This window comes from Bufo gargarizans, chromosome 4 (assembly GCF_014858855.1).
Source record: "Bufo gargarizans isolate SCDJY-AF-19 chromosome 4, ASM1485885v1, whole genome shotgun sequence".
Classification (NCBI taxonomy): Eukaryota; Metazoa; Chordata; class Amphibia; order Anura; family Bufonidae; genus Bufo; species Bufo gargarizans.
The window spans coordinates 229,317,571-229,342,175 of record NC_058083.1 but is presented as its reverse complement, the minus strand read 5'-3'; the positions used below and the strand labels follow the sequence as shown (position 1 = coordinate 229,342,175).

At 40.6% G+C, this 24,605-nt stretch overlaps 1 protein-coding gene across 2 annotated transcripts in view; it reads right to left on the bottom strand.

The window, feature by feature from the left end:
- Positions 1–24,605, bottom strand: part of KHDRBS2 (KH RNA binding domain containing, signal transduction associated 2) — a 413,255-nt gene that overhangs the window by 203,464 nt on the left and 185,186 nt on the right. For both annotated transcript variants that reach the window (XR_006388819.1, XM_044291554.1), the window contains exon 3: positions 23,292–23,408. Coding sequence is in view for 1 of the 2 variants with exons in the window: in XM_044291554.1 (XP_044147489.1) it covers positions 23,292–23,408 (117 nt within the window). In the remaining variant the exon portion in view is untranslated. The remainder of the gene's footprint in view (positions 1–23,291; positions 23,409–24,605) is intronic.

Sequence of the window (24,605 nt, the reverse complement as noted above, 5' to 3'; positions counted from 1 at the left end):
TTAATTTGCACATGTATCAAATCCTTTTTTTACACAAAAAAAGCACACAGAGCTTAACATTGCATACTAACTACGGATCCGTACTTACTGAATACTGAATATTCGCAGCCATCACTATTCAGTCTCACCTGAATAACTTTCTGCCATATAATGATGTACTAACATCCTATACTAATTGCGCTGCACATACACATGTCCATTTTTTCCCCCCTCAACCATGGGACATGCGGGACATCTAATGGACTAACTGACCAAACTACCTTTATACTGTCTCTATTTTTAACTGAGATTACTATAGCGTTCCACGCTACTATCAGAGATGGGATGCTTACCCCACTCTTTTTCATCCATTTTTATACATTTATTGTTCACCGGCGACTTACCTCGGTTACATTTTCCAATTTTATTTTTATTTTGATGATTACATTTTTAACCTTATTTTGAGTCAATTTTTTGTCTCATTTTTATATTTTTTTTATTGTTTAGGATTTTTTTAATTTTTTTATGTAACATCATGTTATTTATCTATTAAGACATTTGGTCTGGTGTAAGGCTACATTTATTTGAGGAATAAATCAATTGTTTTTAATTAATGGGTTTTGTGTTCATTTGGCTCCAGATAGGCGAGTGCTCCCACTCTCCTTTATACACTGAAATTGAAAATATCAGCTTTAAAAACAAAAATCTGCCAGGAATCTTTACCTGTTGCACAGCCTGAGATCCAGCCATCAGTATCAAGGACCTACCAGGTTCATACTTGGCTACTGAATTATCACCCTGCAAAGACGTATGACATATGTCCTTGGCATGGAAAAGGTTAATGATATGCAGTTCATGTGTCAGTAAAAATATATTTACATCAATTCTGAACAGCATATTTATGCGTATACATTTATGTCATTAGATTAGCCACTAAATTGTGTACGTTTTTTTAAAATTTTGCTAGTGAAGAACTTTTAACAGATTCAGAAAATATGAAATTTCAGATTGAGAAAGGAAGCATTGTAAATGTATATGAAATCCTACACACTGTGGTAAGCTTTAAAAACTTTAAGCTAACAAAACAGGGATCTTGTTGTAATGCTTGCGACATAACCATAGAAAGGACCATATCTTCTATAACTTTATTTTGCTCTTGGCACTGTAATGAACTTAGGATTCTGGTAAAATATGCTTCTCTGGAGGTTTATCCTCTACATAATTGTAGATGAGGAAGAGGCAGTAAAACTTACAGGAGAAAGGGATTGCCAAATGCTATGGAAACACTACTAGTACCCAAGGCATTAACAGTCATTAGCAGCTGATTAGAATTGGAAACAAAACTGCCAGGCAGGCTGGATTCGGTAATGGAGTAGCAGGAACACCAAACACAATAGCAAGGGTTATTCAAGTTACCAGCAGCTTTTAGAAGAACACCAGATAGATTCAAGGTAAGGACCACTATAAATTGCACCAGAGACATATTTATAGGGGTTTCCTGTGACCAACATATTGATAGCCTATCCACAAGATAGGTCACCAATATTAGATAGGTGGGGATCCAACTCCCTGCACCCCCAGGATTAGCTTTCGGCAGCAGCTATGGCTTTAAAAGTAAGCAGTAAACGAGGCCGGGACACCACAGCTCTATGCACTGAATAGTGGCTGTTCTCTGGAACTGCAGGTTAGCTCCAACTCATTATAATAAGAGCTGAGCTACTGTACCCAAGAATGGCCACCAAACAGTGTATGACATTATGGTGTCCTAGCGCTGTACCTTGTTTACTTCTGAAACTGCAGCTGTTGGTACCAATAGATTGTGATGTGGCTGGGTGTCAGACACCCAGCTATCTGACATTGATGACGTATTATATGGATAGTTCATCAATATGTTAATTTCGGAAAACCTCTTTAAATAATAAAGAATATATAATGAATGGCATGTTTGCAAAATGGTTCTGGAATGCAGTCCCTAGGAATCAAGGCTGTAAGATTTTAACCTACTTAAATGTCTTTTCCACTAAAGTACATGATATACACCATTAGGATATGCTATCACCTACTGATCAATAGGGCCACTATCTTGGGGCCACTTGAATAGAGCAGTGCTGTCCTTCTCTGCACACTGGCTTACCAAAAAGTGATGTTGTACAGAAGAAATTCTGAAAGGACCTCTGTTCCTTCATTCTCAATATCATTGGGGGCCTCAAAGTTAAGATGCCCCCCGATCATAATGTACAGTGTTATCATTTACTAGTGCTATGACATACAATCCTACGATGGGAATACACATGCAGATTTTTATTCCCTTATTTATATTCTCTTTGAAATCAAAACTAACAAACAAACATTCCATACAGGGAAATAGCTTCACTTCAGCCTCTGTCCCCTATAGGTATATCCTGCTGTGTCTTGGAAATGTCCAATTCAAAACACAAGGATCTTACTGTGATTTTGCTACATATAAAGCTATGTACGGTTTGTTCTATAATTAGAAAATTAAAAAGCTGAGAAAATTCAATCTAAAACATTTATCAGGACTAACCGGGCAAATGAAAAAAAATGCAATTGGCAGAAGGGTTCTATAAAGTGAGCATTACGTGACTGGCTTACATTGCTATTACGTTTGCCAATCTACTGTGCCATTGAAATTGACATGACAGGTAGAATGCGGTGTGTTTCCCCCCTTAAAGTCTATCCAAAAACAGAAAAACAAACCTATAACGCACAATTATTTATGTACATTTCAAGTTTTGAAGAAAATTGGACTGAGAAGAAAAGGAACCTTTAGGGTACAGCTGCAATAAAATAGCTAATAACCAGTAGGATTTGTGCCACTGATGATTAAGCCTTTCAATATAAGCATTTCAGTTTATTAGCAATAAAGCTGGAACCTTTTAGAAACCCCTCCAACAATTCTAATATCATTTTGCTGTAATTGTTCCCACAGTATGTTGCAATTTACAAGGAATATGGTCTGGATGATTTCTTCGTTCATCAAAGTTGAATTTCTGTCCAACCATCTGTAGTTGCCATGGTGTTGGGAAGAAAAGGACAGATAGACTAATAAGTTTCACAACTGTACGTATGCGAATGCTGGTTACTAAATCTCATATGCATTATGTGTCTGCAGAGAACCCATGACTACTGCCGCACAATTTGTTTAAGTTCAGTATGTTTTATTAAGAAATAAAAAGCAGATTCAGACATGAAAATCTGAAATAGAGTCTAGTAAGAAAAGGAATGTGATCACTGGGACTTACTGGGAGCTCTCACCAAGATAAACGAATTGGACTAAGCTTACACCATTTCGGGCAATGTACATACACCGTAGTTAAAGTATGTATTAAAAAAACGAATGCCAAAAGTATGTTACTGTAGTATACAATGTATATGGTACATAGGCATTAAGGTCAACGATAAAAACATATATTAATATTTGTGTATGCAGACATATAACTGCTAGTGCATGCCGATATGTTACTGATTTGGTATCCATAACCCCAGAATAAGATCATGAGTATGCTACAGTATATTTAAATCTCTTTATTTATTTTTTATGGTATACAGAGGCATACTGTTCTGGGGAAAAATGGAGTAGCCTTAAACCATTGCTTTGATCATACTGCACAAACTTGCTCTTTGACTAAATAAATACTTGTCACAGAATTCCGAAACACTGTGAAAGTGAATGTTCTGCCTCTAAGATCCAAAGTGGGCAAGCCAGATGTCAACAAAAGAGATCACTGACCCTAAAAATTCTTACCACTTGGAAACGAAAAGTTTGTTTTACAGTAGAAATTAATTTTTGATGCTATTACCCGAAGACTCGCGAGACTTTACAAAGTAATAACTTCGACTTATTGGAGCCAATACATTATAATACTGTACGGAGCTCCCTCTCCGTACAGTATTCTAACAAAGTTTTATGAGAATCGACTTTGGATGTTTCATCCAAAGTCGGTTCGCTCATCCCTAATTGTGATAAATAATTGCCTTCCATATTACCGATTCAAAAAAGCCACCTAACTGATTTTCCCCAAAGATGGGAAGGGGGATAATTCTCACCTATGAAATGGTCCCTGTGTAGGAAAGCAGAACTGGAAATGTCACCTATATGCATAGCAAAGTTCTCTTTCAGGTCAGGAGAGGTCCACATATTAAACTTCCACAGTTTTTGGAATTGACTCTTTATTGAAGAGATTTAAAAACAAGAGATTGATTTAAAAACACATACAAAACACAATGCAAACCACAAATGTGATAAAGGTAAATACAAAGAATTGAGTATGTGTGTGTGTGTGTGTGGGGGGGGGGGGTAGTTTAAATGGGTGAGGGAGTTGGGAGGGCAAACTAGGAGAGAAGGTATGGTGTAAGACAGGGTTACATACATTATATATAGGAGGTAAATCAGACAATGCAAACCATCAATATTTCAGGATAATAATAGATAGAAAAATCTTAAGATGGTCTATCAAGGCCTCCACCCACACTGTCAGGGTTAGCTATGTACCTACACCATGGATCCCATTTACACCTAAAGTTAGCTTGTGAATGATTTGCCCATCGACACAGTTTCTCCATTCTGCAAATATGCTGTAGTTTGTCCTGCCCCTGTAGGTGGGGAAGTAGATAACCAAAGTAGTGGAATAAGAGATTTAGCAGCTTTTATTAACTGAATGATCAAAGGGCAGTGCACTGGGTTACGCATTTGCAGGCCTAGTCCAAGACAGATTATCTCTGGGATCAAGGGAACTGTAAACTGCCAAATCTTCTGTCCGATATTGTTATATAAGGGGGAATGTCCACCAGATATGTAGAAAAGTACTGACATCTGCACAACATCTCCAGCAGACATTTGTGGCCACTAGGCCTAAACAGCAAAGCGCCTTCTGGGAACATGCATAACAAATGGCAGTAATTAAACAAGTAGTGTTTGACTCGCATGTAAGTTTTAGCAATGTTGACATTAATTAGATCCTTGAGTTTGTCTCAGGACCTTGATATCCTCCTGGAATTCTATTGCTTTAGATCTCTTAGAAGTTCTTCCAGTGGTCAAAATCTGGGCCAATAGAGAGGTTAGCGCCTTCTCACTTGTTTTTCTTTTAACATTGGAACCAAAAGCAATGAGAAGACCTATAGCTACAGCTCTGTAAGTTTTCCACAATACAAGGGTCTCATTGCATATTTATATACAAAACTTAAGTTTACTAAGGACCTGCTTATAGATTCCTGCTTTAATATTTGTCACACCATAACACACAGCATCCAGGAGGGGTATGGCCATTGAGTGGAAAGCACACACCCCTGCCTTGTGATTGGCCATTGTGTAGGCTTGGATCAGAGGAGGGGAAGGGCTACTTCTTTATATAGCATGGGTTACTGTGGCCATTTCACAGCAATCCCAGTGCTGAAGGCCATGAAACACACAATCATTAGTGACTGGCATTATTTTTTGCTCTGTCTATTGTGACACAGTGAGGAGTTGTATTTGTCAAGGCAGGTATTTTCCTCCCAGCATGTGCGGCTGGGCTGGTTTCCAGTTTCCAGTTAGGTGAGGTCAAATACTGGACGGGAGTTTAAGTGCCGCTCCGGGCTTTGGCAGAACTTGGCTGTCCTTAAATAGGCAGCTGGGCTCAGCAACATTACGTGCTGTTTTGTGCAATTGCCTCAAGTGTGAATAAACACTGATGTTTTGAGTTAAGAACTTGTATTTTGCTTCTGTACTGCGCCCGCTTACCCTTTCTACCAGAGCGAAACCCCACAATTGGTGGAGGATGTGGGCAAGAGCAGTAAGGTTGGCGTGAACACCAATATTTTTGGTTTCTGCATTTTTCTAGCACGGTTGTATGTCGTACATTAAGCCAGATGTATTACAACCAGTGCCCCACAACAAAATGAATGCCCTCATGGAGGCTAATCTGCAGCAGCGAGAGACAAACCTGCAGCAATGCAAGGGTAATAACCAGCAGCAGGAGACTAACCAGTTGCTGCTACAAAACGTGATGGCTTTGCAGACAGCAGGAGCAACACCGAGCATCAATGATGCCCGAAAAGCAGTCCGTGCCGCGATTCCTAAGATGACTCCCGCAAACAACATCGAAAACTACCTGGCTATGTACAAGAAAGTGGCCATCAGGGAAAAGCTACCCCGTAACTAGTGGGCTGAGGTCATTGCCCCATTCCTGGCATCCGATTCCCAGCAGGTGTATTTCGACTTGCCAGATGATCAAGCAGCCGATTATCAAAAAGTAAAGGGTGAGATTTTGGCAAGAATGTGTTGGTCCGGGCCCAGCGGGTACATCGGTGGGGGTTTAAGCCAGCTGAGCCTGCGAGAACGCAGTATTATGACTTACTCAACCTCTTGCAAAAATGGCCACAGACTGATGGGCTGAGTCCCACGGCTATGCTGGATAGAATATTGGCTGATATGTTCTGAAGGGCTCTGCCACCCCCTTTCCAGCAATGTATCGGCCAGGTGTCTCCTGGCAATGCCCTAGAAATAGTGGACCTGGTGGTGCGCTACGAGGCTACTAAAACTGCTACAGGGGATTCTTTTGGCAGGGGGGCAGTCAAACCCTGTAAATCTCCATCCCAGACCCGGCGACTTGCACCAACCAAACCCACCCGGGGTGTACCATCTATGGACCTGGCTCCAATAGTGTGCTGGCAGTGTCAAGAGCCGGGCCATGTAAGAGCTGACTGTCCCCATCAGGTGGAACCCATGGATACTAACTAGGGCTACCGTCAGTCGCTATATGCCAGGAAGCTGTGTGCACCAGGTACCCCAAAAACTCTAAACCATCTGTGCCAGGTGGAGGTAGGAGACACTCCAGCAGAGGCTGGTGTCTCTAGTAAGGGCTCCCCTGGTACAGTCAGTGGAGTATACTGGCTGGAAAGTCGGGGTCATGTGCATGGAGACTTAACCCCTTAAGGACTCAGCCCTATTTCACCTTAAGGACTTGGCCATTTTTTGCAAATCTAACCAGTGTCACTTTAAGTGCTGATAACTTTAAAACTATTTGATTTATCCAGGCCATTTTTAGGGACCAATTCAGGTCTAAAGTCACTTTGCGAGGCTTACATAATAGAAACCACCCAAAATTGACCCGATTCTATAAACTAAACCTCTGTACGGGCACACAGCAGGGTGCAGAAGGAAAGGAATGCCATACGGTTTTTGGAAGGCAGATTTTGCTGGACTGTTTTTTTTTACACCATATCCCATTTGAAGCCCCCCTGATGCACCCCTAGAGTAGAATCTCCATAAAAGTGACCCCATCTAAAAAACTACACCCCTTAAGGTATTCAAAACTGATTTTACAAACGTCGTTAACCCTTTAGGTGTTCCACAAGAACTAATGGAAAATAGAGATACAATTTCAAAATGTCACTTTTTGGGAAGATTTTCCATTGTAATATTTTTTTTTACTGTTACAAAGCAAGGGTTAACAGCCAAACAAAACTCAATATTTATGGCCCTGATTCTGTAGTTTACAGAAACACCCCACATGTGGTCATAAACTATTGTACGGGCACACGGCAGGGCACAGAAGGAAAGGAATGCCATACGGTTTTTGGAAGGCAGATTTTGCTGGACTGTTTTTTTTTTTACACCATGTCCCATTTGAAGCCCCCTGATGCAACCCTAGAGTAGAAACTCCATAAAAGTGACCCCATCTAAGAAACTACACCCCTCAAGGTATTCAAAACAGATTTTACAAACGTTGTTCACCCTTTAGGTGTTCCACAAGAGTTATTAGCAAATGGAGATGAAATTTCATAAATTCAATTTTTTGACAAATTTTCCATTTTAATCCATTTTCCCAGTAACAAAGCAACGGTTAAGGACACAGAGCAGGGCAAGGAAGAAGACCAGGGAAGGTGAGTACAGCCAGCGTATTGCTGTTCTCACCTTCCTTTGCCTCCAGCATGCTAATGACCGTTTCCATAATGGAAGCAGTTATTAGCATTTGCACTATATTCTATGGCAGAGATCCAGGGGCCACATGAAATTTTCCTATGGGCCCTGCCTTAAACCAATAGAGTGGGGAATATAGCACATCTGTGGATAAAGGAATATAACCCTTCATACTACCAGTATCCTTTTGCATAATTACCTATAATTGCTTGGGGGTACTATCCTTGTTTTTAACCAATATATCTAACAAAGTTATTTTGTTTTATTTTAAATGTTTCTTTGAGCAGTAAGTTCAGTGACACAGGAAAATATACAATTTAGGCTACTTTCACACTAGCGTTCGATCGGATCCGTTCTGAACGGATCCGATCATATTAATGCAGACGGAGGCTCCGTTCAGAACGGATCCGTCTGCATTAAAATGGCAAAAAAAAGCTAAGTGTGAAAATAGCCTCGGACGGATCCGTCCAGACTTTCAATGTAAAGTCAATGGGGGACGGATCCGCCTGAAGATTGAGCCATATTGTGGCATCTTCAAACGGATCCGTCCCCATTGACTTACATTGTAAGTCTGGACGGATCCGCACGCCTCCGCACGGCCAGGCGGACACCCGAACGCTGCAAGCAGTGTTCAGCTGTCCGCCTGTCCGTGCGGAGGCGAGCGGAGCGGAGGCTGAACGCCACCAGACTGATGCAGTCTGAGCGGATCCGCATCCATTCAGACTGCATCAGGGCTGGACGGAGGCGTTCGGGTCCGCTCGTGAGCACCTTCAAAAGGAGCTCACGAGCGGACCAACGAACGCTAGTGTGAAAGCAGCCTTATAACTTTTCATTTTGCTTGATACATCCAATTTTTCAGTATGCACTCAGAATGGTGAGATAGTCTAGTGTGAACTTGTGAACTATGCAAAAGCAGCATTTCGGTTCCTCATTGGAACAACTTTCAAACAGTTATAAATTTATGCACACAAATCTATATACCCCAAAGAGCTAATCATGTGATTAATTCACAACACATCAGTGAACAATTCTGCATAAAACCATAAAATATAATGTATATTTCATACTCAAATTGAGAATACAAAATGAAATGTGCAGATCATAACCTCCACATGCATTATGTAGGCTATAAAAACATTCTATATCTAAAAGGATATATAAAACATAATAATATAATGGAACACTGAAAAGCAGGTCCCGGCATCAAAACCTCATATGTCAATTCCTAGCAATAGTAGTTTAGGCTGCAACCTGGAAATAAGATCTAATCATATTCAGAGCTTTATGTGCCCTTTTTCTTGTATAAACATTAACGTGTCATGACTTATGGCATAAGGTAGTAGTAGAATTGACAGATACATTATTATTAAAGTATAGCAAGTGACAATTATTTCAGAAAAGACATTTCAGTTTTAGCACAACAAATGCTTTGCTTGTAATAAATGCTCCAAACGAGAATGCTGCGGCAGAACAGAAACATCTTGGGTAAAATCTGTAGCCTATGACATCTAAATTAGAGGATCATTGTTCCACAGTGGCTAGCTGAGCTCAGCCAGATTCTGCAGATCAGCAAAAACTAAAGACATTTTTTATCATTTCACATGCCCCACGAGTTAAGAAAGTGCTGAAGCAAGGAAACAATCACATATGAGGCATTACACAAATGGATGTTAGTTTCACAAACTGGCTTAAATCTGATTGTCATTAGTAAATTTTTAAACCATTTGCTTAAAATCTTAGCGATGACACAAATCTAACTACTATAGGGCTCATATGCACTTTCTGTAATAGAGTTAAGCAATCAAGCATATACATTGGATGGTCACATTGACTATACTTGGCAGGGAATCAGAGTTCGGAACACATTCAGCATTTTTCACACTTAATATACCAGTGCTATAGATGAATCCCTTAGGCCAAACCAGCTTTGGTAGTAATGTTAACATTTTTCATCCACGTCATCAAAGAGTCATAACTTTTTACCTTTCTTTTCACACATTATATGGAGGGGTTATAGATTTTTTTTTTTGTAACAAGTTTTAATGGTAGCACAAGAAAAAATAGAGAAACTATACAAAAAATTGTATGGTTTCATTTTTATAGTTTCCGTTGTGCGCTTTAAAAATGCTTTGTGTTACCATAGTCTGACGTGTATACATTTTTAGAATTTTTCCATGTGCGAACTTTTTTGTGGTGTGAGCTATAGTTTTATTAGCATTATTAAAACCCCTTGAGTACCTATGACTATTTTTTTTTAATTATTTTGGAGGAGGCAGGGTGACCAAGCTACAGCAGTTCTGTCATTACCAATGTATGTGTTTGTTTATTTAGTCGTATTTAAAAAAATTAAGCATTATTTATATTTTTTATTTAACTCTCCTTAGGAAACTTTAACCCCTTTACGCCCAGCGCTGTACATGTATGGCGCTGGGCGGGTGTTTAAAGATGGCGCTCACTGCGGGCGCCAAAGCCGCGGATGACCGCCTGCTTATTTTAGCAGACACCCACGGCTCATGTATGGAACTGGCAGTAATGCTGATCGCGGACATTTAACCTCTAAGATGCCGTGGTCATTCTTGACCAAAAAAGTGCGCACTTTCAGTTATGCTCCGTCTCCCTCATGTGGCAATTGGAGGAGCTGAAGCGTGTATGCAGCATCCCCTGTCTTTATGAATGACAGGAGGCTGCTGCATAGTACCTCCTATGGAGCCCTTGTCTGTAATAGGGCTCCATAAGAAAGTAGTAAAATCATCATAGATTCCAATGCAAGTGCATTAGAGTCTATGATAATATCTGATGATTGCATGTTATAGTTCCCTGTGGGAACTATAAAAAAGTGTAAAAAAAAGTAAGAAAAAAACCCCATAAAAATTCAAATCATCCACCTTTTCTCAAAATAAAAATAAAAGAACTACAAAATACACATCATGGGTGTCACGATATGCAAAAACGCCTATAGTATAAAAACATATTCCTCATACGGCAAATGCAAAATGAAAAAAGCTTGGTTGCTTCATTTTCTACAAAAAAATAAAAAGTGATCAAAAAGTCATACACACCCCAGAATGGTATCAATGAAGATTTCATAATGCCCCGCAAAAAACATAGCCCCCATACAGCTCCGTACACATAATTACAAAAAAGTTATAGGGGTCAAAATATGGTGACAAAAAAATAAAACTGATTTTTGTATCACTATCAAAACGCAAGAAAAGCTATAGATATAATGTCACAGCTGTAAATGAGCAACAAGAGTGTACACAGAGAATAACAACTGACGAACCCACTCTAGGGAGGAATAAGGGTGACCCCTGCCAGACCCTAAAAGCTCTCCCTAAGCTGCTATGCGCATGTCCGGATCCGAATGGTAGATCGAGACATGCCCGCGTACCTAAGGCTGAAGACCACTGAAACCCCTACAATAGTGGAAGGGGCACGGCCACCGGTGCCCTGCTCAGTATATGGACGGAACCGGGGTCGCCTCGGATCCAGTCAGCAAAGAACAGATAAACACAATGTCTGTACACTTAACTGAGGTGCTGTAGCCGCAGTGCAAACAGATCCGAAGTCAGCAGACGATATCTGAAGTACTCGCATCAGCAGGACACAGATCCAGTGAAGAGGAGTAACACAGGTGAAGACACTCAAGCAAGAGATACAGCTCAAAATGAAGAGTATTATCCGCACCTCTACAAAGGAGGAGGGGTGATTTAAAGGCAGCAAAATCAAACACAGGAGGAACAGCTGGGAGGAAGGGAACCAAAAGTAAAGACCTCATTACAGAGGCGGAGAAACAGGGAAGAGAACTCCTCCTAGCTCTAGTAGTGACATCATCACAGGGGTGTGGAAACAGAGCTATGAGAACGTCTCAAAGCTCTGGTAGTGACAGTACCCCCCCCCCCCCCTCTACGGGTGGACTCCGGACACCCAGGACCCACCTTCTCAGGATGAGCCCTATGAAATGCCCTGACGAGGCGAGTGGCTTTAATGTCCGACACTGGAACCCACATCCTCTCCTCAGGACCATAACCCCTCCAATGAACGAGGTACTGAAGAGAACCGCGGACAATGCGAGAGTCCACAATTCTGGAAACCTCAAACTCCAGATTGCCATCAACCAAAATCGGAGGAGGAGGCAAAGAGGAGGGTACCGTGGGCTGGACATATGGTTTTAAAAGAGCCCTGTGAAATACATTATGTATCTTCCAAACCCGTGGAAGATCAAGACAGAAGGCAACAGGATTGACGACTGACAAGATTTTATAAGGGCCAATGAACTTAGGACCCAATTTCCAGGAGGGAACCTTCAGTTTAATATTTTTTGTAGACAACCACACCAGATCACCCACATTCAGGTCCGGACCAGGCATACGTCTCTTATCAGCCACACGCTTATATTTCTCACTCATCTTTCTAAGATTACTCTGAATCTTTTGCCAAATGGTAGACAAAGACGAGGAAAATCTCTCCTCCTCAGGCAAACCAGAGGGAGCGCCTCCCGAGAATGTCCCAAACTGTGGATGGAACCCATATGCACCGAAGAATGGTGACTTATCAGAAGATTCCGAGGGTTGTTCAGAGCAAACTCAGCAAGAGGGAGAAATGAACACCAATCCTCCTGGTTCTCTGCCACAAAACAGCGCAAATATGTCTCCAGATTCTGGTTGACGCGCTCAGTCTGACCATTCGACTGTGGGTGAAAAGCAGAAGAGAAGGACAGCCGAACCCCCAGACGAGAACAGAAAGCCTTCCAGAATCTGGACACAAACTGTGTGCCTCTATCGGAAACAATATCCGAGGGAATGCCATGTAATTTAACAATATGGTCGACAAAAGCTTGCGCCAACGTTTTAGCACTGGGTAAACCAGGGAAGGGTACGAAATGAGCCATCTTGCTAAAACGGTCCACCACCACCAGGATCACCGACTTCCCTGAGGAACGAGGAAGATCCGTGATAAAGTCCATGGAGAGGTGTGTCCAAGGACGGGAAGGTATGGGTAACGGGAGAAGGGGACCTGAAGGCCGAGAACGAGGGACCTTAGCGCGAGCGCACGTCTCACAAGCAGCCACAAAACCCTCCACCGACTTACGGAGAGCCAGCCACCAAAATCTCAGAGCAATGAAATCTACCGTGGCTCTACTCCCGGGGTGACCAGCAAGAACGGTATCATGATGTTCCTTGAAGAGGTTGTGACGTAACTCAGGAGGCACAAACAACTTCCCAGGAGGACAACGGGGAGGTACCTCAGTCTGGGCAGCCTGGACCTCGGCCTCCAAATCAGAATACAGGGCAGAAACAACCACCCCCTCCGCCAAAATGGGACCCGGGTCCTCGGAGTTTCCTCCTCCCATAAAACAGCGAGAGAGAGCATCAGCCTTCACATTTTTGATCCCAGGGCGGAATGTAACAACAAAATTGAATCTGGAGAAGAAGAGAGACCATCTGGCCTGTCTCGGATTCATACGCCTGGCCGACTCCAAGTACGCCAGATTCTTATGGTCAGTAAACACGGTGATAGGGTGCCTGGCTCCCTCCAACCAATGGCGCCACTCCTCGAAAGCCAACTTGATGGCCAACAACTCCCTATCCCCCACATCATAGTTTCTCTCTGCCGGGGAGAGTTTTTTAGAGAAAAAAGCACAGGGTTGCCACTTGGCAGGAGAAGGCCCCTGGGACAAAACCGCACCCACACCCACCTCAGAAGCATCCACCTCAACAATAAAAGGTAAGGAAACATCGGGATGCACCAAGACGGGAGCAGACGCAAAACTCTTTTTAATCTTAGAAAAAGCTGCAAGCGCCTCCTCCGACCAAGAGGAAAAATCCGCCCCCTTTTTTGTCATGTCAGTGAGGGGTTTGACAACAGAGGAATAATTCAAAATGAACTTTCTGTAATAGTTCGCAAAACCCAGAAAGCGCATCAATGCCTTCTGATTCTCAGGAAGCTCCCACTCCAGCACAGCACGGACCTTCTCCGGATCCATGCGAAAACCAGAAGCAGAGAGGAAAAAAACCAGAAATTGAATCTCCGATACCATAAAAACACATTTCTCCAGCTTGGCGTACAATTTATTCTCCCGCAGAATTCGCAGAACCTGAAAAAGATGATCCTGATGGGTCTGAACATCAGGGGAAAAAATCAAAATATCATCAAGATACACCAATACAAATTTCCCCATTAAATGGTAGAAAATACTGTTAACAAAATGCTGAAAGACGGCCGGAGCATTCATCAGGCCGAAAGGCATAACGAGATTCTCAAAATGCCCATTAGGGGTATTAAAGGCCGTTTTCCATTCATCCCCCTCTCTGACCCTGACCAGGTTGTATGCGCCTCTCAAGTCCAACTTGGAAAAAACCTTGGCCCCAACAATTTGGTTGAAGAGGTCCGGGATCAGAGGAAGAGGATAGGGATCGCAAATCGTGATACGGTTCAGCTCCCTAAAATCTAGGCAAGGTATCAGAGAGCCATCTTTCTTTTTAACAAAAAAAAAAAACAGCGGCAACAGGAGATTTTGAGGGACGAATATGCCCCTTATCGAGACTCTCAGAAATATAAGTTTGCATTGCGATTCTTTCCGGTTGTGAGAGGTTGTAGAGGCGTGCTTTTGGCAGTTTGGCGCCGGGAATGAGGTTAATGGGACAGTCAAACTCCCGGTGAGGAGGTAGCTCCTGAACACCGCTCTTGGAAAACACGTCCAAGAACTCAGAGAGAAATGATGGCACCGTTTTAGTAGACACCTCTGCAAAAATCGCTGTGAGACAATTCTCTCTACAAAACTCACTCCACTCAATTATTTGCCTTCCTTGCCAATCAATAGTGGGGTTATGTCTAATAAGCCAGGGTAACCCCAAAACTAGGGGAGAAGGCAATCCGTTAAGGACAAAACAAGATATATCCTCCACATGAGTGTCACCTATCGCTAACCGGATATTGTGAACAATGCCCTTCAGGGATCTCTGTGAGAGTGGAGCAGAGTCAATAGCAAAAACAGGTATATCCTTTTCTAATGTGCAAACCTGAAAACCATGCATGGCTACAAATTGAGTATCAATAAGATTGACGGCCGCTCCACTATCGACAAAAATTTCACAAGAAATGACTTTGCTCCCTAGCGCCACCCTGGCAGAAAGGAGAAAACGGGAACTGCAGGTCAGAGGAAAAGCATCAATTCCTACATCAACTTTGCCCAAAGTAGCAGATGAAGCAGAACTTGATTAACTTTTTGAGGTCTTTCTCTTATTATAACTCTTAGTACAGTTCAAGAATCTCCTAGACGGACAAACATTAGCCAAATGACCTATGCCCCCACAACAAAAACACACCATTCTCTGAGGACTAAAACCTCCTTTATCTGGGGCAAGTCGACCAAGCTGCATGGGCTCCTCCACAGAGGGAACCGAGAGAGGATGAGGCCCCTGCACACTAAATGAGTCCGCACCACTGCCCCTAGACTGAAAATGACTGGACAGAGAGGTCTCGTTTCTTTCTCTTAGACGCCTGTCAAGGCGTACCGCCAATGACATGGCAGACTCTAAGGACGTTGGTCTCTCATGGAAAGCAAACGCATCTTTCAATCTCTCCGAGAGACCATGAGAGAACTGACTCCGGAGTGCAGCATCATTCCAACCTGTATCAGCTGCCCATCTCCGAAATTCAGAACAATAAAGCTCAGCAGACAGTTTGTCCTGGCATAACAAACATAAGTTAGATTCTGCCAGAGCAACACGATCCGGGTCATCATATATCTGCCCCAGGGCTAAAAAAAATCTTTCTACGGATCGAAGGGAGGGATCCCCCGATGGCAACGAAAAAGCCCAAGTCTGAGCATTACCCCTGAGCAGGGAGATGACAATCCTCACCCTCTGTTCCTCATTACCAGAGGAATGGGGACACAAGCAAAAATGGAGTTTGCATGCCTCTCTGAAACGAACAAAATTCTCACTGCCCCCGGAGAACGTCTCCGGAAGTGAGACCTTTGGCTCGCAACAGACTCCATGGGCCGGAGCAGAGCCCAATGCTTGAAGCTGAGTCATAGATTGAGGGAGATCCGCTACCTCCAAAGAAAGACCCTGCATGCGGTCAACCAGGTCAGAAAGCGGATCCATGTCAAAAAAGGACGGTTTGGCGGATTATAATGTCACAGCTGTAAATGAGCAACAAGAGTGTACACAGAGAATAACAACTGAAGGACCCACTCTAGGGAGGAATAAGGGTGACCCCTGCCAGACCCTAAAAGCTCTCCCTAAGCTGCTATGCGCATGTCCGGATCCGAATGGTAGATCGAGACATGCCCGCGTACCTAAGGCTGAAGACCATTGAAACCCCTACAATAGTGGAAGGGGCACGGCCACCGGTGCCCTGCTCAGTATATGGACGGAACCGAGGTCGCCTCGGATCCAGTCAGCAAAGAACAGATAAACACAATGTCTGTACACCTAACTGAGGTGCTGCAGCCGCAGTGCAAACAGATCCGAAGTCAGCAGACGATATCTGAAGTACTCGCATCAGCAGGACACAGATCCAGTGAAGAGGAGTAACACAGGTGAAGACACTCAAGCGAGAGATACAGCTCAAAATGAAGAGTATAATCCGCACCTCTACAAAGGAGGAGGGGTGATTTAAAGGCAGCGAAATCAAACACAGGAGGAACAGCTGGGAGGAAGGAAACCAAAAGTAAAGACCCCATTACAGAGGCGGAGAAACAGGGAAGAGAACTCCTTCTAGCTCTAGTAGTGACATCATCACAGAGGTGTGGAAACAGAGCTATGAGAACGTCTCAAAGCTCTGGTAGTGACATATAACGCATCGCCGGATTCGTACTGACCTGTAGAATAAAAGTAACCAGTCAGTTTTATCGCACATTGAACATCGTAAATTAAAAGAAAATTAAAACTTGCAATTTCACCACAATTGGAATATTTTTCCTGCTTCCCACTACATCATATGCAATATTAAATGGGGGAGTTGGAAAGTACCACTTGTCCCACAAAAAACAAGCCATCATATGGCTATGTGAATAGACAAATAAAAAAAGTTATGGCTCTGGGAAGGCAGGGAGCGCAACATGAAAACGCCTCAGGCTAGGTATAACATGGCAGTACCTGGCTAGTTGTAACATGGCAGGGGCAGTAACATGGCAGGCCTGGTGGTCTTCACTAGGCACCTGGCTACCATGACAACCACTGTGCACCCTGTGATTTCTTTTTGGAAGGGATAAAGCAATTGAGCGATAGAGCGGACTGCATGTAACCACTCTGATGTTGTGGTCTCTACTAACTGCTGCATTTGAGGTTCATATTTCATTGGTCATTAAAGTGTAACCGTGATTCTTTTTTTAATTTTTTTAATGAGTAGGGGCAGTGATACTGACCATTTTTGTAATATACTTTAAATACTGAAATCGTACATTTCTATTCGAAAAATAGCTCTAAAGTGGCCCCTTTTGAGACTTAGCAGCGCTCCTCTGTCTTCTGTTTACATAATACAGTCAGTGTTAACAAGTCTCCACTGTTATGTAAACAGAAGACAGAGGAGCAATGCTAAGGCTCAAAATGGGCAACTTTAGAGCAGTTTTACTAATAGAAATGTTTGATTTCAGTAATTAAAGTATATTACAAAAATGGTCAGCTTCACTGTCCCGACTCATTACATAACAAAAATGAATGCTAGTTACACTTTAAGGGTTAATGATCACTATACTCTGCCATTGTCACAATGGATGAATGGCAAGTGGTTAGAGAACATTCCAATCAAAAATTGGCCTCATTTAAAATCACTGTTCTTCCCTTTCATCGTAAAGGTTTTGTAGGTTGAAAGAAAATGTAGGCCTAAAATGAAAACTAGCTGGAAATCCCTCAATTTACCAACTTGACACCCACAATGATATAATAATATTCTCTAAAGAATAATAAAACTGCATTCTAGAATATACACCTACTGGGTAATATCGTTATGTTACTCAAGTGAATTCTGAGGCACATCTCACACCACAGGGAGTAGAGATTAGACTGCTCATCCTTTTGAGAGTAAATCATCTATTCTCAAGGCAGCAAAAGCCTCTTTATAGTATGCATGGAAAGGAAAAAGCTGTGCATTAGTAAAAGTTAGTATTAGCTGATTTAGCCTTTTTGACCACAAAAATGGCTAAAACCTATAAATGGATTATTTAATAGAAGAATAATGTTATTGCTATACATGTGTGGCACTATGTGTCATTGTATTTTCACTACATAAATGTATGCTCCGGTTTGCAATGAGTAATTCAATACTGTATTTTAGGTGGATTTTTAACTCTATTTCGTTGATGTGGGGTAAATTAAAGACAAATTCATAATGGTCTTAGCAGAGTGCAAAATTTGATCTTTAGTGTGATCTCCTTCTGTTATATGTATGTCTTCATAAGACATTTATTGCTGCCCTATACAAAATTGAACCATAATATGGCTAGGTGCATGGGGTCTTAGCCTTATCTTTCCATAAAATATTTGCCCTAATTCAGTCGTGCATTTTATTTGCCTTTCTCCAGTAATTTTTCTTTTATATATACTTTCAGGATCGTAGTACTGATTTGTTTTCTTACAGTGAATGATGGCTACAAACAAGCAATAGTTCATACGAAGATGAAGCATTAACTACTGTTTATGTGATAGAGGTCTATCAGGTCAGAAATATCTATTACTTTACTGTCAAACATAACATTTTAGCTTTCTGATTAATATACTTCCTACTTTTATCTAACGGCTATAGACATATTTGGAGCCTTTTTTTTTTTTTACTTAAATGCACGTGTTTTTGCACCATTTATGCTATTCTTTTCACTGTGAAATCCACCAGAATGCTTGTCTGACAGCTTAGTCTCCAATCCCCCTCCTCCTATCTATTGAATTATCTTCTAAGATGATTTATGACCAAAAATTGCATCACATTTTGGTGCAACTTTCTGCATTGTGTTACAACCTGCCCTTTTTCCAAAAAGCCATGCCAACCTGTCAAACATTAACCCATGCCAACCTGTCAAACAAACTGCAAAAATTGTCTGGTACTGTGCTCAAGGGCTAGATTTGCTGAAAATATCTAATAATAACCACTTTCAATATACCTTTAAAACAATGATCTCTAAGTGCTACACACAATAGGGGCCTCCCATTTGCCTGTAGTTGACTAACTAACTTCGGGTCCTCGTGATGCAATTGCCTTGTATCTGGATCTGGGTTTACCACCTAGCTTTGCCTGGTTGATTACTTTGGAGTTGCTGATTATAGAGCCTTTTTATATCCAGACCTCACTAAACTCTGGTTGTTGAATATAGCTTTTTTTCTAGCAATGCTCACTGCCAGATATTTTGTACTTTTTTCTTTATTCTGAGATCTGTCCTTCAACAACTGATCTGCTGTCTTTTCTGTGTAATCTGAGATCTATAGCTCCATAGTCTTTCCTGCTGTGATGTGTATGAGTATGTGATCAATTTTCATCAATGAAGCTGGAGCAACTATCCCACAAGTGCTGGATCGAGCTTCCTTTTTTACTGTCTTTCCTGCTATGTTTGGGATTTGACTGTTGCTGTGCTGTTGTAGTATCTAGGCTGGTTTGCTGACTTGAAATTTAGATAAAGTCAGCTCAGTTTTTCTCAATAGCTGTTTACAGTCATTCATCTACTATATAACTGTTGTCAGAGTAGTTCAATTTTCAGGTACAAAGTAATTAAATAATTAAGTTGGCTGACACAAAGATACAGACGCAATAGCTGTATCTGAGGAGATCTGGGGAACACCCCAAATATCTTTATTATTATACTCTTATGATAATGGGAGTAACTGGGTGTTTCAAGGCGGTTACAATACTTAAAAATACTTGGCAAAATACATAATTGCACATGATAGCATATTGGCAATATCTTATACTTTCAAAACTAGGTAAGAGTTCATTTGGAACAGAATATAAGTAAAGGTTCAATTCTTTGGACACATACACCAACCATCTGGATCCTTTATGTAGAAAAACATTCTCTATAATCCCTGAGAACATTGATATGTATCTGCTCACACTACAAATTTCTAAACTTTGTTCATTTTGTTCCAAATTGGATGAAATACTGCCTTCCTCACAAATATTCAGACTTCAGAACTAATACAGATGGCCTTAAAGAAAAATGTGTTCTAAAGCCAAGGCATTATGAAACAGCGGAATAAATGATAATCGAAATATGGTTTATCTATATGAATATATGTATAACAATCACTCAGTTTATAAGGATTATATGAGTATAATGTTAACAATGACCTCATTACTCGCACTTTGTATAACATACATCTGTCATCTATTCCATTGCTGGATTATCTCCTTCTGTGACCCTCAGCATTTGATCATGCAATTGTGAGTTTTAGTGTCTTGTTTTCTGCTAATGTTGATACATGATTTATATATTGTTTTTGTGACTGTCCGGCTTTTGTGTAATCTGAATCCTGACCCATTCATTTCAATGGATATGTGCACACGAGTGTTTTTCACACATCATTTCTGCGTTCAGGAAAAATCGCTGCATGTTCTATATTGTGCATTTTTCAAGTAGCTCTGGTTCCATAGAGGTTAATCGAACTTGTGTGAAAAATGGGAGATGGTTGCTAGGAGATGTACTGTAGATTGTTTTTCTTTAGTTTTTTTCAGGCGCATGAAAAATTCATCCAATTCAGATGCAATCCAGACAGAAACAACACACACAATGAATACAATTGCAGACAAAACTGATTGAACTGACAGAATCCGTATCGCTCATGTGAAAGAGGCCTTATTAGTGAAGTCCAGTTCAGCGGTCTTGTGAGCAACTGATAAAATAAGAGGTTTCTAAAGAAAGGGTTGAAACCTTCAACAAACATTTTCAAATCAAATCATACAATGCAAAAATGCAGCATTTTCATTTTTTGCCAGCTGATTTTTCACACATCTGCTCAAGGAAGCATTGCTGGTAGAAATATCAGCTCATGGATTAATTTAACCCATTCTGATTTAAAAGCTGTTAGACGGTGAATGTAAAACTACAGAAGCGGAAACTAAAATAATGACAAATAAATTCATCCATGCACTTTAATATACAGCAGAAAGTTTTACAGTACAGCTATTTATTTCACCTGGAGTATTACATGATAAAGAATAGCTATTACATTTGGGCAACAATCTGACTTCTTTGACCAATCATTAAGATCTTTCATAAATGTCAATAGAAGTTACTCAAAAAGCTAACCGTGAGCAGTCAATTTGTAAATGATATTATTACAGGTATTTTTCTACATAGTGCCCCTTCCATAAATTATAGCACTACAACCTGTATATAGCTATTAAGAATATACCAGCATGAAAATTGGTGGTCCTACAAGCTAATAACATTGTCAACAGTTGGCTATTTAAAAACCTATACACATTTCAAGAACACACAAGTTGGTTATATATCCACAAATATATATGGACTAAGGGTAGGTTCACACCCTCATTTAACTGATTTCTAGGCTTTCACCAGAAAGCGGCCTGATCTCCACCAGATCCCATTATCGCCAATGGGGTTTGGTGGTGAATGGCAGTATCTGGCAAGCATGCATCCGGTAAATTCGGGTGACCTAGTCGTTGCTCTGACTTATTACTACTGAAATACCATGATCTGGATAAATGAGAACTCTAACAGACTCTTTAACAAAGACTTCTGCCAGAAAATACATGTTGACCTGGATAAATGAGAACTCTAACAGACTCTTTAACAAAGACTTCTGCCAGAAAATACATGTTGACCCAATATCTGTTACATAGCATAGGTTTCTTTAATAAATTGTGTCCTGGAAATTATAATCTTAACACAAAATAAATGCATAATAAAGATGTACTATATACTTTAGCTTGAACAGTAGCTATAAATTATATTACTTACAGACTCTGTTTCGAGTCTCTTCAGTAAACCATACACCAAAGAAACATAATTCTAACTATAAAAAGATTTCAGTATGTTTAAACGTTTGTCAAACTATGGGGGAATATGGATGTAGCTTTATTTAGACCCAGGTCTACTAAGGCCAATGATAAAAAAAGTAATGCATTATTAGTCACTATTTGATCATACAATACCAATCAAAATTTTAGACACACCTTTTCTTTCCACATTTTTTATTGTTTTCTTTTCCCTACACTGTAGATTCACATTGAAGACATAAAAACAATGAAGAAATGCATAATTAAGTAGTAAACAAAAAAGTATTAAGCAAACCAGAATATGTTTTGTGTTTTAGATTCTTCAATGGGGTCAAATTGGGCAATTGTGTAGGCCACGTCATCTGACACAGCACTCCATTACTCTCCTTCTTGAAAAAATAGCCCTTACTTAGCCTTGAGGTGTGTTTGGGGGTATGGTCCCATTAAAAAAACAAATGGTGGTCCCATTAATCAAAAAAATCAGGTGGGATGGCATGTCACTATTAACCTACACAAAGGCTGTTCTGTCAACTAGACAGCTACAATTTCCACTTGTACAACATCCAGAATAGACCAAAACAAACAAATGGAAGTGATGTATCAAAATTTCATTTATTAATAAAATACAACATATGGGGAGATGACAGGATGGTGTACAGTTTACAGAGAAGCGCAGGGCCAATGGCACCAAAGAACCACCAAGATATCTGTGCAATGTAAAGCACAGGTAAGTACAGCCTATAAATCAAGGCGTGAGGCTCAAGGATGACCAAGGCAGTGTGACACAAAAGGGTCGCCCACATAAGGCTATGTACACAAAGTACAAAAGACCATGCCTGGTAACCCGTGAGCAATCACCCACATACCAAAATGCCTAGGCGCCTGGACTACAGATGTAGTAAACAGTCCCAGGTAAAAATCAATATCTAAATCACAAAGATGACATGCGCCTAGATCAGAGGGACCCACTATGGAGATATGTAGGGGTGCCCTATGAGGAATGTGGGGCTGTACTAATAACAGAACGTACCTGAAGACATGATGGTGTGATGAATGTCAGACCCTGAGCGCGAGACCTCGACGCGCGTTTCACCTAACCGGCTTAGTCAGGGCATAACTGTTAACTGAAAATCATTCCAAGTGATTACTTCATAAAGCTAATTTAGAGAAAGCCAAGATTGTGAAAAACTGTCATCAAAGCAGAAAGCAAAAGAAGAATCTAAAATATAAAATATATTCTGGTTTAATGCTCTTTTATATGGGTTAATACTTTTTTGGTTACTACTTAATTTCATATGTGTTTTTCCTCATGGTTTTCTTGTCTTAAATATGAATCTTCAAAAAAAAAACGGAAAAAAAAACATGGAATGAAAAGGTGTGTCCAAACATTTGACTGATACTGTATTTCATATCTTTACTTAACGTGGCAACTTACCTTTGCTTTGTCTCTCATTGAACCTTTTCCCAGGATAGACATTTTTGCACCAGTTTCTTCTTGTAATCTTTTAAAAGAATTTCCTCTTGGTCCAAGTAGCTTTCCCACAAAATTAAACTAAAAAAGTTAAGAAATAAAATAGATTAATTCAGAGAGTCATGTAAGAATGTTTTTATTTTAATCTGCTGCAGGCAAAGGTAGTAGATGGTGTTCCAGGGCTGATTTTCAATGACTGCAAGTGGAAACAGGAAGTTGCAACCATTATCAGACATTTTGAATGCAAAAGAAAACTGTCTTTGGTCACCCAAAAAAGCCACTTGCGTAGAAAATATGAAGAGACATTTTCCAATTTTCCCTTATGTTCTTTGTCCTTCACCTACTATGTTTCATATCTAGCAAATATGGGTATGCTATTCCCATAGTGACCAATCCTGTGTCTTCTGTGGGACAGTAAAACACACACCTACACTGAAGTACAATTATAAATTTGTACACTTGTTCCAACTTATCCTCATAGATTTTCAATTGATTACAATGGTGGAGACAGCCTTGGTAAGAACCTCTATACAATGTTACAAGACATGCAATTTTTTAATAAATTATACCCTTTTAAGAAACCAGTGATATGATGCAGTCTATGATGTTCCCATTATCAGCCTAGTATCCCATGAAAGGTGGACTATTTTTGAACAATCTGTCATTCAAAATGTGCATATAATTTTGGTACTTGTATGCTCTTTACCAAAATCGAAAAGAGAATCAATATGTGATCTGGATTAGACACCACAACAATGGCCCAAAGCACAAGAGTAACTGCACCATTAAATGCTTCAAAAATACAAAATTAAAGTTGTGGACTAGTCAAAGTCCTGATGTGAACCCCATTTAGATTCAGTCCTCAAATGTGGCTGTATTAAAGCAACTGTGCAAATAAGTGAGCTACAGTATAATCTGGATGAATTGCTTTGGTTGTAGTTTGTATAGTAAGGCTACATCTAGATATTAACTTTAAGGATATGTCCACCAGCATAAAAAATACCCTGTGAGACTGGCCTAAAAATCTGAACCAAAAGCCTCAAGGTGGATTCTGCAACAAAGTTCAGCATAATGAATGCAGGTTTTAATATTCTCTCACAGCATAAAAACCACAATAGGGATTGCTGCTTTAAAACTGTTGTGGTAATGCTGTTGTTTGTCACCATGGATTTTACTTATTGCTATGCTATTAATGAAATCTGAAGCTCAATCTCCACCAAATTCAAAAAATAAATCGTCATTTAACACCTGCAGATCCTGGTGTGGATCTTTTGGGAG